At 40.1% G+C, this 17,287-nt stretch overlaps 1 protein-coding gene across 2 annotated transcripts in view; it reads left to right on the top strand.

The window, feature by feature from the left end:
* The first annotated feature begins 3,840 nt into the window (after positions 1–3,840).
* Positions 3,841–17,287, top strand: part of LOC121864469 (selenoprotein N-like) — a 31,238-nt gene continuing 17,791 nt past the window's right edge. For both annotated transcript variants that reach the window (XM_042363489.1, XM_042363488.1), the window contains exons 1-3: positions 3,841–3,905; positions 15,420–15,644; positions 16,232–16,392. In XM_042363489.1, the coding sequence (XP_042219423.1) occupies positions 15,452–15,644; positions 16,232–16,392 (354 nt within the window). In that variant the 5' untranslated portion in view covers positions 3,841–3,905; positions 15,420–15,451. The remainder of the gene's footprint in view (positions 3,906–15,419; positions 15,645–16,231; positions 16,393–17,287) is intronic.

The raw sequence follows: 17,287 nt of genomic DNA, 5'->3' as shown, positions 1-17,287 counted from the left end.
GCGACAATGACGATGACCGCTATGAAGTCTTCCATACCCGGCTGGTGCAGGCTATGGAGCCGTACATCAAGGTGTATCACGACAACATCAACGCCAGCCGTCAGCAAAGCATAACAGATTTCTTCGCCTGCAACCCACCACAACCAGCCCAAGCCAGTGATAGTGGCAGTGAAGATGACTTTGAGGGATTTGTCAGGGAAGCCCTGACAACTGTAAGTGACAGTGATGGTGATTCACCTAGTAATGGTGATTCACCTGAGGGCCAGTAATCTGCCCTCTGCCTCGGAACCAGCCTCCATCCCCGTATGCCGACCCATCTCTTCTACTACCGTGAGTGTTACACCTAATTTTTAGTTTTCTAACCTAACCTTTATTTTTCCTATGTTAACCTTTATCTTTCCTAACCTAACCTCTTCTATATTACTTGTTTTTTCATACCATCATAAAGTTAAGATAAAATTTTTACTACAACATAGTTGTGTGTCGTCAAAAAGTGGAGTTTGGGGATCGGCCCGGACTCCATTTCAATTAATCCTATATGTTATGTTATTCACTTCGCGGAGTTTGGGGATCGGCGGACTCCATTTCAATTTCTATATGTTATTTATTCACTTCTTGAGACCCTCCGGTTTACATTAACGTAAGTGAGGTGCTGTATTATTATTACTGTATTATTATTATTATTATTATTATTATTATTATTATTATTATTATTATTATTATTATTATACCTTACTATCAGACATCAAGGATTTCAATATTTCCTCAATATCCTCAACATGAATTATTTTCACATAAACCTGTGTATTATTGGCATAAAAATGGTAGGCTACACCATGAGCATCCAGCAGAGATGCAAGACTATTGGTATAGACTGTAAACAAAGGTGTTCCCAAAACTGATCCCTGTGGGACTCTAAACTGCAAAGAGACCGGGCCTGAAATGGTTCCACCAACCATCATACATTGAGATCGCACTGACAAATAAGACCCGAGCAGTAAGAGTGCGTTCTCACGGACACTAAACGACCAAAGATCCTGAAGAAACAGATGATGATCCACCGTGTTAAAACATGCAGATATCCATTAAGACTAGAAGGGGGGACTTTCCTGCACAAGTATTTATTACTGAATTGTTTTATGAATTTTACATAGGCAGTTTCAGTTGATAGATGCCTCCTACAAGCTGGGACCAGAGAGGGGGTCTGCCCATATCGTCAACAACCTGCTTCGTCACAAGACCAGACTTGACCAACACTGGAGCAGGTTCAGGTATAGTCAGGAGACGGTGCATGCCCAATACTTGCCAACAGTGAGTAACAGAGACGTGACCGATATCCCAAGAGGCTAACGAGCTGATCATTTGGTGAAGAGGATAAAAGTAAAAAAAAAAAGGAGTAAAAAGAATTGTGGGGTACGTGATATTTGTTCACACTCAGGATGGGATGGAGAAAGGAAACTCACAATGTGCTCTCTGTACACATGTTGTATTGGATGTACAGTGCAGCTTGGTGCTGGGAAGGCAGCATGGTTACAAGCGTTGAGTAGAGAGAGCTGGTTGGTGAGGGTGCTCAGAGGAGGACCAGCTTGTGGGTTGCCATGGTCGCCGGCGGGAGCGAGGGCCGCCAGGCAGGCGGAGGAGGAGGTGTTGCTTGCTGGTGGCTGTAGGTAGTAAGAGAGAGGTCACCACGAGGTGAGGTCTTATATAGCAGAGGTAGGCGTGGCTTAATAGTTGACCTCAGTCATGTAAGGCGGCGCTGGTTGCTGACCTAGACACGAGGGCAGGCTGGTGAAATCATGGGTCGGCTAGTCGGCGAGAAACAGCGTTTGTAGGGGAGGAATCCACTACACTGTTAATGAATATGATGTATTTCTTTGTGTATGAACCTCTGTCCTGCGTGGCAGTGAGAAGTGATACCACCCTCAGTGTCAAGACCTGACTGAATTACTCAGAATCAGTGCCGGATTTAGACCTGTGGAGGCCCATGGGCATCCTCTTTGTGGAGGCCCCCCTCATTATAACTACCCAAGAGGGTGGGGTGGCGAGTGAAGCAAGCCTAAACATCTGGGAGTTCCGGGGGGGGCGCTATAAGCCCCCCGGGAAAAATTTGAAATTTGAACACTTCTTTGGAGAATTTTGAAGCCATATGCAGTTATATTGAGGAAATTAGAACATATTGTATTATGTGGAGGCCCCTGGGCAGCTGCCCACTTTGCCCACTCCTGAATCCGGCCCTGCTCAGAATAGGCATACTGTACTACAAGCTTTGCCAATAAATTTGTTAATCTAAAAAACAATAGTCTGTTACGCACTGTTGTGGGCATGTACTGGCTCTGTTACGCACTGTGCCAAATACTGGACATGCACTGGCTCCTTAATGTATCTGAACCTGCTCCAGTGCTTATCCAGTCTGAGCACAAGCTAAAATCGTGCACAAAAAAAGCAAATCATGGCAGACAAGTCCAGCTCTGGACGCTGTGGGATGAATATGAAGAAAAATATTACCACTTCTAATTTCCCCCAAAATTTCAGTCTTCTTCCAAGCTTGCATGCGTACTTACAATGTTTTTATTTTATTTATTTTCAATCTTTCACACATGATTTAAGTGAGATGATTGCAGGCGTATTAACAATGTTTTTATTTTATATTTTCGTCTTTAATAATTTGTCTTAATATTGTTCATTATTTTATATCCCAAGATCCCAAGAACCAGTTATTTCCGTTTTTATAATGATGGGAATGAAGGGGGTGACGAAAGTGGTAAAGCAGTGGTTACGAAACAAGTTAAAAATAGTTGTGACGAAGCTGGTTGTTGACGATATGGGCAGACCCCATCCATCCATCCATCCATCTATCTGTTGGTTTGTTTCTTGTAAATAAAGTTTAAATAGCGCGGGAAAATGTTGCCACACGTTGCCAACTTAGCGACTTTGTAGCTAGATCTAGAGCTTTTAGTTTTGTTCTAGCGACATTTTAGAGCGATTTGCGACTCTAGAGATATCCACAGAAATCTAGCGACTTTCTGGATACTTTTGGACTGTCCATGAAAACTCAGTTTTCCTAATTTCGAGCCATAATATATAGCAACGGGGTTACAGGGACAATAAATAATAAGAAAAGTTTAATACATTTGAACGGGTCGTGGTACAGAAGGAGGGACACGTCTATTTCCTGATCACTTGATGTCAGCCCGTCCATGGCTAATGTTGCTGTGTCGTCATTTATTTGTCTATTACCTTCGCCTTTGTAGCACCTGGGTAACTTATCTTTTTGTCAGATATGCAATATGAATTTCATTAATACGCTAAATTTTAAAGAATATTAGCAAAACATCTTATAGAATTAATTCTCAAGCCTGCGTGGTTCCAAACTTGTCATCCGCGTCCACCATGGGTGACCCATAGACTCCATACAGTTGCCCCGACACTGTTCACCCGCTTTGCCAAAAACCATCAAGGAAAGTTTCCGCTTGTTTGCATGCTGTTTATTAATTTGAACCCTTCATGGTCCCAATAGAAAATGGGTAAGCCACAGTATTTGCAGCGATTTAGGAAGGAATGGCTCAGAGATGACAGATACAAAAATTGGCTTCTGGAGATGCCAGGAGATAATAAAAAAGGATTTTGTAAATTTTGCAAGTGTACTTTGTCTGCTGAGTTGTGCGACATTGAAAAACACAAAAGCACTAAAAAACACAAGAAAGCACAAGAGCCGTTTAGTGCAGAAAGACAGACAATTTTACCATTCAAGAAACTTGGGAATAATAGCTAGCGACTTTCCATGGAAGATTTAGCGACATTTAGCTTCTTCTAGGTACCAGCCCAGCGACACTTGAAGACCCGAGTTGGCAACACTGCACACGCCACTTTGTTGTAGATGACGTCATCAGACAAACAAAAGGAAGGTAACTAAAATCATTTTAATTTCATTATGAATCATTTTTATGTTATTTAAACTAAACGTCATGAGTTAATACTGTACAAAGATGTGTAGTAGTTGTTTAGTTTGAGTTTGAGAAGGCAAATAGTTAGTTACAGTGAGATTATTGTGAATTAATGTTGAATAATTGCTAGACTTTCCCTCATACGATCATTTCGACATGATAAATTGTTTTTGTGTATTTTGGTGTTTCAACCAGATGTGACCTTCGTTTCTTGCGGAAATAAACTGTTTTGAATTGTTTCTATTTTTCTAGAAAATTGAAAAACACTCAAAACGGCTGTTTTCACAAGAAACGAAGGTCAAATTTGGGTAAATTTTTACTTATGCACTTGTCTTTGTTTGGATATTAAAAATATGTTTCTTCCATTGATATTTGATAAGTTTCGAACGATTTTGATATTCATTTCAGCCGGAAATCACTAATTTTTTAGATACCCCCCCCCAACAATAATGGGGGAGAGACGAGCCTATGAAATCGGGGCTTTTGGGTGGGGGGAAAACGAATCATCTAACCTAACAAAACCTAACCTAACCTAAGAAAACCCAACCCAACCTAACCTAACCTAACAAAACAAAACCTAACCAAGCAAAACCTAACTTAACAAAACCCAACCTAACCTAACCACTAGCTCCCGGTAGGCCTGGTTTTTTTGGGTGGGGAAGAAAACGAATTATTTAATCTAACCATTGTTCATGTCCCCCACATCTTGGACAAAGAACGTTGTTCAGTAATACACTGTATTTTTCTAAAAAAAAAAAAAAATGCCTTTATCGCCTACCTCACCTCCCACTCAGCATGTTCCCTCCATAAATCGCCATTTGCATGCGTTCCTGTACACGTCACGCACCCAATCAAAAGTGTTCTTTTTCCTTGCCACCAATTAAAATTAATTTTAGTTTCTGCTTTTAGAATTTGTGGTATTTTTTGCCCAATAAGATTCAATTTTGATTTTGGGTCATGTTTCGAAATTCAAATTCATTTCCGTCCATTGAAGTCTGTAATGGGTGTCACTTCAATCCTATGGAGTTAATTGTGCATTTTGGGGGGAAAACTAACAAGCTGTAGCATTTTTTAGATCTCATGGTGTTCTCCCGACCTCATTAAAGATTATAATTCGGATTAAGGTAAGAAATAACAGTGATTCCCTCATATGGTGAGTCGGGTTATGTAAAAACACCGTAAGAATTAGGAGGTCAGGTTAGGAATGGACAGGCTAGGTCAGGACAGGTTAGAGACAGGTTAGGTTAGGTTTGTTTGTTTTTCTAGTGTTTTTTGGTGTGTTTGGCATTCAATTGGCCAAGATTTTTTGTCGGAAAATGCCTGTTTCTCTCCCCCACCCAACACCCCAGTTCCCAACAGGATCCCTCATCTTGTTGTGAGTAGAAGGGGGCGATAACTAAAAAAACAGGCAATTTCCGACAGAAATCAAGGTCAGAACCAATCAAAACACACAAAAATACAGTACACTAGAAAAACATAATTTTGACTTTCTAACAAAGTTGTGTGAACTTCTTGGTTGTAGCCTGCTATTACTTTAAAATGTTTCAGGTTGCACTGGGAGCAAACGTCTACCATGGCTATTTTTGAAAAGTGGTGAAGGTGACGCGGATTGATACCAAATTTTGAAATATGTCTTTATTGCACATGACCCCGACCTCAGGTTACGGTGTTGCTCAAGTGCAGATAACGGCTGCTACCACAACGTCACGGTAAACACCGCTGAACTAATATTTACACAATGAAAGTGTTATGTGGGAAAAACTAATATTACGGTAACCTTTATGGTAAATAAAACACTAGGTTGCTACATCCAAGCTTTACTTGACTCATTTCACTACATATCTGAAATAACACAAAAGCAAATATTGTAATAATTCAAAGAGGAAACAACAATGAACAGTATTACCGTATTTTCCATAATGATATTTTAAAATATCACAACCTTTATGTTATTTATGGATAGTTGTTTTGTGGTTAAAGTGTGGTAGTAGATGTGGTGGTAGTAGGCAGCTACCAAACAGGGAGGTACTACTGCCTGGGAAGATATTGGAAGCATAATGTGTTGTCTAATGGTAGATCCTGCTGCCATATGGCATCACGAATATTGTGACCAAGTCCCAGGTTGCTGATCTGACTTTCTGCCTCATTTACACACAATTGTAGGGTCTCAATTGTTTCTCTTACCATTGACAACACAACATACATACGGTATATCGTTTCTCACTTTTGATCTTTTTTTTTTTATTTTGTATTTATAGTTCTTTATTATTAATATTATTATTATTACAGTTACTGTATTATCATCATTATTTTATTACGATATTTTATTTTTGTTTGTTTTATCATAAATTTTATTTATTATGAATTATTATGACTATTATTTATTATTTATTATTATTATTATTATTATTATTATTATTATTATTATTATTATTATTATTATTATTATTATTATTATTATCATTATTGTTATTATTAATATTATTATTATTATTATTATTATTATTATTATTATTATTATTATTATTATTATTATTATTATTATTACATTTTCGCCCCCCCCAGGCCCCGACGTGGGTCAGTGACCTGTGTCCGGGTGGGCTAATCCCCCGGTGGATTTGGCATCCTGTGTACCGCCATCAAGGCCGTGGGCTTGTCTTGCCCACGGTGCCCACCGTTTCTCTGTGGATGTCCGTCACACTATAATAACCTGTTATAGTACAGTTGTACCCGCTTAACGCGGTCAATTGAACCCACAGGGTACCGCGTGAAGTGAAAACCCCGTTAAGTGAACAACAGAACATATGGGATTAATTCCAATAGAGACTGGCCTGACCCCCAAACTCCACTTTTTGACGACACACAACTATGTTGTAGTAAAAATATTATCTTAACTTTATGATGGTATGCACACACAATTAATAATTATGAGAAATATCAATAATATTAGGTTTTTTAACACTTACATTAGTAGAAAAGATGGCTGGGCACACGGGGATGGGGGGTTGGTTCCGAGGCAGAGGGCAGATTATTGGCCCTCACCTGTATCACTTGTATCAATTGTATCACTATCCACCACAGAGGCTTGCAGGGCCTCTTTGTCAAACCCCTCAAAGTCCGTATAAGTCCATATCCTCACTATAATTATCACTATCACTGACTTGGGCCGGCTGTGGTGGGTGGCGGGTGAAGAACTCGGTAATGTTTTGATGACTGGGCGACCTTGTGCGCATCGTGCCTGCGCCGCTTCCCGCGTATATGAGTAGATGAACCGCGTTAAGTGAAAGTTCGGTTCTGGCGAGGCACTGCGTATATGAGAAATCGCGTTAAGTGAAACCGCGTTAAGCGGGGTACAACTGTACCTCCTTCTTTCCTCACACAGCCAAACTGTGGAATGCTCTGCCTTCTGTGTTTCCATTCTCATACAATCTGTCTCACTTTAAAAAGCTGGTTTTCCAGCATCTTCGTGGTGTAGATTAATGCAGTAGAACGTCGATTTAAAGCGATTCAATTTACGATTATTGATTTAAAGCGACACCCACAATTAAGGACAATGTTTTAATTTAAAGCAAATCTTTCCTATTTTGTGCGAGTCAATCTGGCGCATCATATTTAAAATTTGCGCCTAATGTTTCTCTGGGCACGCTACACTGTCCTTAGGGCAAAACTGTACTGTACATGTACTCAAAATAATGTACTAAATGATTACTAAAATTTTTGTCTAGTGCAAACTATAGCATGTTTATATTCAAATTAATCACTAGCTTATAAGAATTCCAGCAATGTAAATTATTTTCTCCCCTGTCACTTCTGTGACATTTTATTAACAAAAAACAAAACTCAATCTAAAGGACATAATTAAACAAATAAATACTCACTAGACCTTTGGCACCAACTGTCAAACATGTCACTGTCACCTCCCCTCCCTCCCTCCCATCTTCCCAGCCAGGGTTTGGTGTTTTAGGCTTAAAATTTTATCTTATATAATGTCACAGACTAAAGTTAGGAGAATATAATTTGTATTGCTGGAATCTTTGCAAGACAGCGAATAATTTGAATATAAACGTGATATATTTTGCACAAGAGATTACAATTTTAGCTCTTTGTAATAAAATTCTTAAATTAGAGCTAAAATTTGTATGTCTAATGCGAGCTATAGCATGTTTATATTCAAATTAATCTCTATCTTATAAGAATTCCGGCAATGTTAATTATATTCTCCCATGTCAGTTCAGTGACATTTTATAAGAGAAAAACTTAAAGTCGCTCTTAAGGACAGATAAATAAATAAGCACTAGACCTTGGCATTAACTGTCAAACATATCACCTCACCTCCCCCCCCCCCTCCTCCCCTCATCTTCCCAGCCAGTAAACAGATCATTTCCCATCCCTTAATTTTAGCTGTGTTGATTTATGAGTGTTTGTTTTAACAACATAATACAGGTTGTACCTCTCTAGTCAGGCATACTGTGGTCCGGAACGATTTTAGTTTGTCCAATAGGTAGATAGGCAGCTTTTTTTTTTTCTTTTTACTTATCTGAATTATTATTATTATTATTACAGGAGTATTAAATTTTTGCCCCTCAGGCCCTAATGTGGGTCAGTGACCTATTCCCGGGTGGGCTAATCCCCTTACAAAAAAAACCCGCGGGTAATTAAGGTTTGTTTACATCCGGCAGTTCGGCTGCTCTCTCTCTCTGCTTGTCTATACAGAGTACAACATTTAACCCTTCAATATATATGAGCAGTAAATAAGTGTTGCTTTCATATTCTTATGTAGAGTAATGACGATATGTTTTCACATGTGCGCACTTACATACGAGCAGTCTCACTTTTTTTTTTACCATTAATGGTTAGCTACTTATATTGTTCCATTTATTAACATTAAATAACATTACAGGTACTTCAAACAACCATATTAATTTTTTTACATTAATTTTACTACAGCTAAACTCAGGGTCTTATTTTCTTCAGTTTTATATGTAGAACCAATCAGTCACTGGTTTCGTAAGCTTTAACATAAACAATGCCGGCAGCTGTCTCGTCTCCTCTAATATTCCACGTATTATTAATAAATTGTATTGTTAATTTTGCACACACGTACATTAATTCAATAAAAACAAATTCAGAAACATTAATTAAAATATATATGAACAGTAAATAAGTGTTGCTTTCATATTCTTATGTAAAGTAATGACGATATGTTTTCACGTGTGCGCATGCGCACTTACATATGCGATCTCTCTTTTTTCTTTACCTTATCATTAGCTCCTTCTATTGTTCCATTTATTAACATTAAATAATATTACTTAAAACAACCATATTAATTTTACTACAGCTACAACCAAGGTCTTATTTTCTTCAGTTTTATATGTAGAACCAGTCAGTCACTGGTTTTGTAATCAACGAATACAATGCTGTGTCATTTCCTCGTGCGTTTTAATATTCTACGTATTATTAATGAATTGTATTGCTCATTTTGCACACAAACATTAATTCAATAAAAAAGACATCCAGTAATAAACAATAATGAATCTTTTGTACATAAGAGAAATGACGCTGTTTACACGATTATGCACGTCTTCTGCACGTTGGCGGGTCGTTCAAACCCGTCGAAATTCAAGTTTCCGCCGTCAAAATTTGTATTTATTTATTTTTTTTGTGTGTTCCAATAAAACACGTTAAGAATTAAAAACTCGCGAAATTTGAGAAGCTACTATACGACATTTAACCCTTCAATATGTCTTCAAAGAGACCATGATGCAGAGAAAGTGGTGCTAGTGCTTCCAGGCATAAGCACAAGTCACTATCTATCCAGGAAAAGGGTGAATTTCCATGGTCCGGCACCGGTCAGGTCCTGAGGTTGCCGGACTAGAGAGGTACAACCTGTACTACAAAAAACAATGTTTTGTTTATTCTAGGAGATGGGCTCAGGTGCATCTGGGTTGACTCTCAGTCTTTTTAGTATTTTGTGTTTCTCTCAAGTACCAAACTAAATTTTTCCATTAAAACAACACTTTGATTTAGTGGGAATTTGGTTTAAAGCGACCTGACCTCTCTTGGAACGTAGCGCGAGCGTTATATTGATTTCACGCGTTATTATTGACGTTCTACTGTATAAACTTTTTAATTTCTTTTTGCTCATATTTTTTTGCCCCCAATGCCCTGTTGTGGGTCAATGCCCTGTGCCCTGGTGGGCTATTCCCCTTAAAAAAAGAAAAAGAACCTTGTAAATTTTATACTTTAGTTTCAATCGGTAATTTTGACAATTCTAAGACACTTTTCTTATTTTTGTCGCAAATTATGTTTAAGCGAGATAGTTAATGGTAAGTATTTAGTACGCAGTTGCCAACACCTAATTGACTTTTTGAAAATCGGTTTTTATAGTGTAATTCATCGTGTTAAATACAAATATGACCTTCATTGCCATCGGAAATAAGTAACAGTTGAGATATTGAAAAAAAGTTGGAGGTCACCAATGTAAAAACCTAAAAAAAACTGAAAACTTAACCCAACCTAACCTTGCCTCACCACACCTCACCACCTCACCTCACCTCACCTCACCTCACCTCACCTCACCCTTAGGGTGTAAGAAACTTACCCTAAGTAAGAGGTACAGGAGGATAGAGAGGAAGTGTCTTACCACAGTCCCATGCATGGTGATCTACACAGTACTTACACTGAATTACATACTATAAGACATTTTACAGATCAAACAACAACACCTTCAGCCCTGAAAATGACAATGGCTGCTGCTTCATTGTCCAAAATCTGCTGAATAATGCACCAGCCAGCCAATGGCCATCCATCTCACACCGACGCCATCTTCCAATTGGCTGCAAATGCTGATTAATGTGCGAGTATGACTCCACATCGGCACTCACGCTGATTGGCACGCACGACTATGGCGTCCCATCAAGTCTTGCGCTGATTGGCCAGATATTATAAAATAAAGCTAAAATAACTAGAAAACTGTACATTTGTGACAGAAACATTTTATAATAATTTTTTTTCTATCCCCATATATAACTCAATATTCAGTTAGGTTGTAGAAACTACTAAATATTAACCTGTTTAACATTTTACTATGTACTGTATGTTCGTACGTGGTGGTACACGTCCAGAACATTGAATGTCTGTGGAGCCCCCCAGTTAGGTTTGGTTAGGGTACCGGGAACTTTCCCCCCACACACTCATCATTCTCTCACTTTATGTAACTTGACAGAACCTATGACCCTTCAGGCTTTTACGCCCTTAATGTACGAGTCATAAAGGCAAGTATGAACTTTTCATACTTCCCTGTTGGGCGCTGTAAACGCTTCTGCGCTTCACCTTGCACAGGATGTAAGGGGGTGCCCAATAAACTAGCCCCCTCGGGGGCAAATCTGAATCTGGTTTGGTTAGGTTGGATTCAAAAAATTTTCAGATAGTTTTTGATGTGTTTTGAACATTCTTTACCTGGAGTTTTGCAGTAAATCTCTAGATACTGAGATGGGAGGGGGAGGGGGGGGCTTTACTCAGAAACTATTGATTTGTGCCACAAATGAAGGTCAAATTTTTCACAACTCATCAAAACCACCTGAAAAACATAGTTTCAACTTTGATTTTGTATAGTGACAATAAGTGAAAATTTACCCTATGAAATACATAAATGGAAACAAGAATCCATTCAGTGTTGTTAGGTTTGTTTTAAAATTTTTTTTACATTGGGTTAGATAGGTTACTTTAGATTTGGTTACTTAGATTGTAAATAACGTTTCTATAGAGTTTTGTCCCCTTCTATCAACTTCTGGTGCTATTCTAAAAAAATACTTAGTCAACTGACAACTGGGTATTTTTAAACAATGTTTTGTACACTGATTACTTTGTTCTATTCATTTTCTTGTGCAAATGCTTAATTTTCTAGATCGTGGTGTTTTAAGATATAAGTTAGGTTAGGTTAGCACATCATTTCAGCCATTTTATATATTTTCCAAAGAATACTGAACTGTATCCTCAAATAAAACCGAGTACAGGAGTACTATATTTTTAAAACTATTTTCAATTAAAAACAGCCACAACCCGAATATTTACCAAAATTACTTGTGATCTCTGTATAATAATAATAATAATAATAATAATAATAATAATAATAATAAATAATAATAAAGTAAATCTTCGCCTAATGTCGTCCCGCCTAACGTTTTTCGGTACTACGTCGCTAAACTTCGAGAGACCAAAAATTCGTTTAACATCCCGGTGATCCAATACTACATTGTTTTGCATTTTCAGGGACTACTTTCTACTGCGCATCACCCGCTCTTCTCTGGCCGCGCTATGCTCTCTCGGCTCGGCGTACTGCCCTCACTCGCGGAATGTCACAGCATCCCCAAGCGACGCAGAGCCAGTCTTTGTTACGACTTCACATCATTCGTGTGTGCTTCAGTGCTTTTGCTCTAACCATTTGAAATGGCTTCCAAGCGCTCATCAAGTGTTACTGATGCTAGTGTAGTGAAGAGACAATGTAAGACCATTACCCTGGCTACGAAAATGGTTGTATTAGCACGTTTTGAAAAAGGGAAACGTGCTGTGGACATAGCCGTTGTGCTTGGTCTAACCCCCACAATGGTGCGTATTATCCGGACCAAAGCTGACAAGATTAAGGTTAGTGCTGGAAGTGGTTCTTCTCTGAGTGCAACAAAGACAACTCATACTAGAAGCACTGTGATAGAAAAGGTGGAAAAGATGCTGGCCAGATCCTTGTTTGACGACATGAAGGAAACAGAGGGTGAAGGATCGAAGGAAGAGATCTTTACGGCCAGCCGAGACTTGTTTCAACAATTTAAGCGTAGTTATAACCTCCACAATATTAAGATGACTGGTGAAGCTGCCAGTTCAGATACTGTTGCTGCCGAGACATTCCGCCAGAATTCAAATGGATTATCCAGGAAGGAGGCTACTCATAGAAGCAAGTCTTCAGTGTGGATGAGACTGGTCTCTTTTGGAGGAGGATGCCTGAGAGGACCTATATCTCCAAGGAGGAGAAAAGAGCGCCAGGTTTTAAAGCGGCAAAAGATCGCTTGACGCTGCAGCTTGGCGCAAACTCTGCCGGTGACTTCAAGCTGAAGCCTATGCTGATTTCTTGTGCTGCTAACCCACGGGCCCTGAGAGGTTACTCTAAGGATCACCTTCCAGTGATCAACAAGGCAAACAAAAAGGCATGGATAACCAGCACCATATTTAGCCAGTGGTTAAATGTGTGCGTCATCCCTGCAATGAAGGAATAGATTGCCAAGGAGAACCTTGACTTCAAAATTCTTCTGATCCTTGACAATGCTCCAGCTCGTCCTCCCAATCTCGACGACTTGCATGACAGTGTAAAAGCTGTATTCCTGCTTCCCAACACGACAGCACTGATGCAGCCTATGGACCAAGGCGTCATCGCCGCATGCAAGTGGTATTATTTACGCCGTACCATGGCCCAGGTGCTCAAGGCTGCAGACGGAGATAATAAACCTGCGATCCGAGAAAATGTGTAGTGGCTTCAACATTCTTCATGCAGTTGACAACATTGGCAAGGCATGGGAAGAGGTTTCAGAAAGTTGCCTGAGTGGCGTGTGGCGTAAACTGTGGCCTGAGTGCATCAACAGTTTTACGGGATTCACGGACTTAGTTCCAGCAATGAATAGGGATATCCTCAACTTGGCTAGGGAGGCAGGCTTTGATGAGTTGGAATCATAGGATATTGAGGATGTCCCGGCACCAGTCAGGTCCAAAGGGTGCCGGATTAGGGAAGTTCAACCTGTAGTTGTATATGTATGTAGTATTTTCTATAGAGATGGCAATGATTTTCTGTATATGTAATGTATTTCATGGGGCAAAGGGAGGCTCAGGAACGTAACTCCCTCATTTTATCTATTTCTATTGGGGAAAATTGATCCGCTTAACGCTGTTTCATAGAACGTCGTATTTTCAGGAACGTAACCCCGACGTTAAGCGAGGACTTACTGTAATGATAATAATAATTAACAGTTTATTGAAAAAGTTCAGTAGCATGAATGCTGAAAATATACATTAGACAAAAATGACTTATTACATACAAAGACATGGAGAAGGAACATGAACTGAACATACAAATTATTATAATTTGCAGTTGATAGCCCGGGCTGGTCTCTTGCCCTACTGTGTGAGGTCACGTAGGCCATTTGGTGCAGTAACTCTCCCTCGGGTGTTGATATGAAGGACCTCACATGGTCATGGAGACACTGGTGTGGTGTGGTGTTCACGTGGTGTAGTGACTTGTCCTCGGGTGTTGATATGAAGGACCTCACATGGTCATGGAGACAGCATGTGGTATGGGGTGGTATGACAGTACCTCACTCTCTGCTAGGTGGTGTTGTGTTATCTTATGATATTGTGTAATGCCGACCCACTGTCGTGGATTGATTAGCACCTCCTGGTCAGAAGACGGTGGTCGGTCAGAAGACGGTGGTCGGTTCCCAGGGGTGCTTATCTCACTGGTGGGTCACTGCTCTCACTGGTACCGTCTAATGCTGAATTCACTGGCTTAAACACTGTTCATCACTGCTCAACACTGATCCTACTTCTTTCTGAAACAAAATTGTCACCTCTGATGGGATTATGGTAACATCGTGGTGGTGAGGATGGGTCAAGGAGAGGGACTTGGGGAATGGCCGAACATTGGCCGGGGGCAGCTGCCGCAGCAGGGGCGGGCACCCAATAGGTCTTGACCCTCCGGTGGTCAAGGATGTAGTTTATGTGTAGTGTAATTTATGTGTATGTGTGTGCGTGCGTGCGTGCGTCTGTGTTCGTCACTGAACAATTTCAAGGTTCAGTATAAAAACAACAGGATTTCTCAAGATTTTGTGAAAAAACTGAGGCTAATTGGAGGTAGAGATGTCGAGAATTAGTCATTATAGGATTTATTTTTACTTTACCTGACAGAAAAGTCGCACCAACCTGACATGATCATGAGCACACTGTCGATCACTGTGTTAGGTATCTGTTTTACTGTACACCATAACCTAACCTAACAATGAGCACACTGTCGATCACTGTGTTAGGTATCTGTTTTACTGTACACCATAACCCAGGGGTGGGCAAAGTGCGGCCCGCGGGCCACATTTGGCCCGCCAAATTATTTCTGTGGCCTGCCACTGCATTTGGCAATCAGAAAAAAAAAATTCTTATTCATTACAGAAAGGACAATTTTGGAAGTTGGGTGGACATAGCAGCAATACTGGCTCGTCGCTGTTAACCTGTGGCCCACAAAGTGTGCCACCATTCATGAAGTGTCCCTCCATCAAAAATAATTGCCCACCCCTGCCATAACCTAACCTAACAATGACCACACTGTCGATCACTGTGTTAGGTATCTTTTTACTGTACACCATAACCTAACAATCGGTACTATATAGTGAAATAAACTGGGGAGTCTAATATTCAGGTGATATCTCTACATTTTTCTGTTTGCAGATGTCGAGCGCTCCATAAGAGAACAGTAAAATATGGGGACGCTACGGAAGAGAAATTGTGACGCAGCCTTCGTGGACGACAACGATGGTGTGAGAGAAACTGCGGCACGAGACACACAGAACAACGACCACTACAGAGAAAGACAACCAGAACAAGAGAGAAAAAGACTCAATGAAAATGTCCAACAATATAAAAACAAGACAGTGTGTGGCTGTATTGTGCTGGGTAAGTGGATCTTCCGCGTGCGTGCGTGCGTGCGTGCGTGCGTGCGCGTGCGTATGCGGGCGTGCGCATGCGTGCGTGCGGCGTGTGTGTGTGTGTGTGTGTGTGTGCAGCCGGTGGCTGAAGATATACAGACTTAAATTTGATTTAGACATAATGATATAATATGCACAGTACATAAATCAAGAGTTGTTTATCATTTTAACAATAGATGGGATGGTGCTGTTCTTATATCTATCGGTGCGGGCTCTTATGGGCTGAATTTTGTTGTAGTGGCGGACTGCGCGAGGTGGGTGGGGGGCTGCAGGAGGTGGAGATGACGAGGGTGGTGCAGTAGTCCACGGCCAAACCTTTCCAGTGCTTGGTGGTGGAGGTCACTGAGGGATGGCATTTCCAGGGTGGAGAGAGCGTTGGTGTAGCCGGAGTATTCTGCGCCGAGCATGATTCTGCAGGCCCTTTTCTGTATCTTCTCTAGCTGACGTTGTTGGGTGGAGTTGAGAGAAGACGACCAGGCTGATGACGCATACGTGTGTGTGTGTGTGTGTGTGTTTTTTTAGAAAGACCCTATCATAGGTACTGTACTGTTGCAGGGTTATGCGTCAACACATTGCTCTACACATTGTTCCTGGTGCAACATCCAGGCACTCCTGTATGGTTCTGGGACGCCGCGGATGGTCTGGCCGTCGTCACCTTAAACACCAACTTTACGCCTCTTGACCCTTCAGTCTTCTCCAGTTTTATTGACTCTGAGGTAAGAGGTCAGAAACTCTGTAGTACTGTACAGTACAGTACAGTACACGCTTGATAACTTGGCATATATGGGGCTCTGGCCTTGCCGAGTTGTTCAAATTCCGACTTATCGAGACACTTCGCCGCTCTTACAAAAATACAACAATAAAAAATTATCTACCCATATATGTGTACAGTCTCGTTCAAGATTCTTCGAACACTGCTGGAGACAGTTGGCAACTCAAGGCCATTTGCTTACTATAGTACGTAGTAAAAATTATGAATGAATGTAAAAGTGATCGGTGATTGGTTACATAGTTCCCCGTTGCTTTATTAATGGTTGGGCTTTGTTGTTTCGCATTATATTATACCTTTCTGCTGGTATATACTGTTAATTTGATTTTAAAATGGATAGAGCAACCTATATGAATTTATGTTTAGACAATTACACAAATAAAAATCGGTAAGTATGTTAAAGAACCTCATGCATCAGGCACAGCTGTGTGCAGGTTGTTTATGAGGTTGCCTGTTTATCATTAATTTATACTAATATTATCTTCAAACGTTTAATACCTTTCGGGTAATTAATCCAGTTGTGTGTAACCGATGCTAAACAGACTTCTTTCTAAAGCAACACACACTGCTGTTTTAATTCGCTGTGGGATTAAGCAAAATCATCGGTTCACTGCTTCCTGTAGTAAGTGTGTGCCTTAGCCTGTGTGTGTCAATGCTTGTCTTTAAAAGCAGTTGTATAAATGAAACAGAATTGTTAAGTTTATTTAATGAAATTATTTATTTTACATTCCCTGCGAGGCATTAAAAATAGAAATCTATATATAATGATTTATTTATTGATCTATTTATTTTATGTTTCAATTATATGTAATGGAATGGATACTACACAGTTCCTACGAAAT

Source organism: Homarus americanus, unplaced genomic scaffold, assembly GCF_018991925.1.
Source record: "Homarus americanus isolate GMGI-L3 unplaced genomic scaffold, GMGI_Hamer_2.0 scaffold25860, whole genome shotgun sequence".
In the NCBI taxonomy this organism is placed as follows: Eukaryota; Metazoa; Arthropoda; class Malacostraca; order Decapoda; family Nephropidae; genus Homarus; species Homarus americanus.
This window is presented reverse-complemented; position numbering and strand designations above follow the sequence as displayed.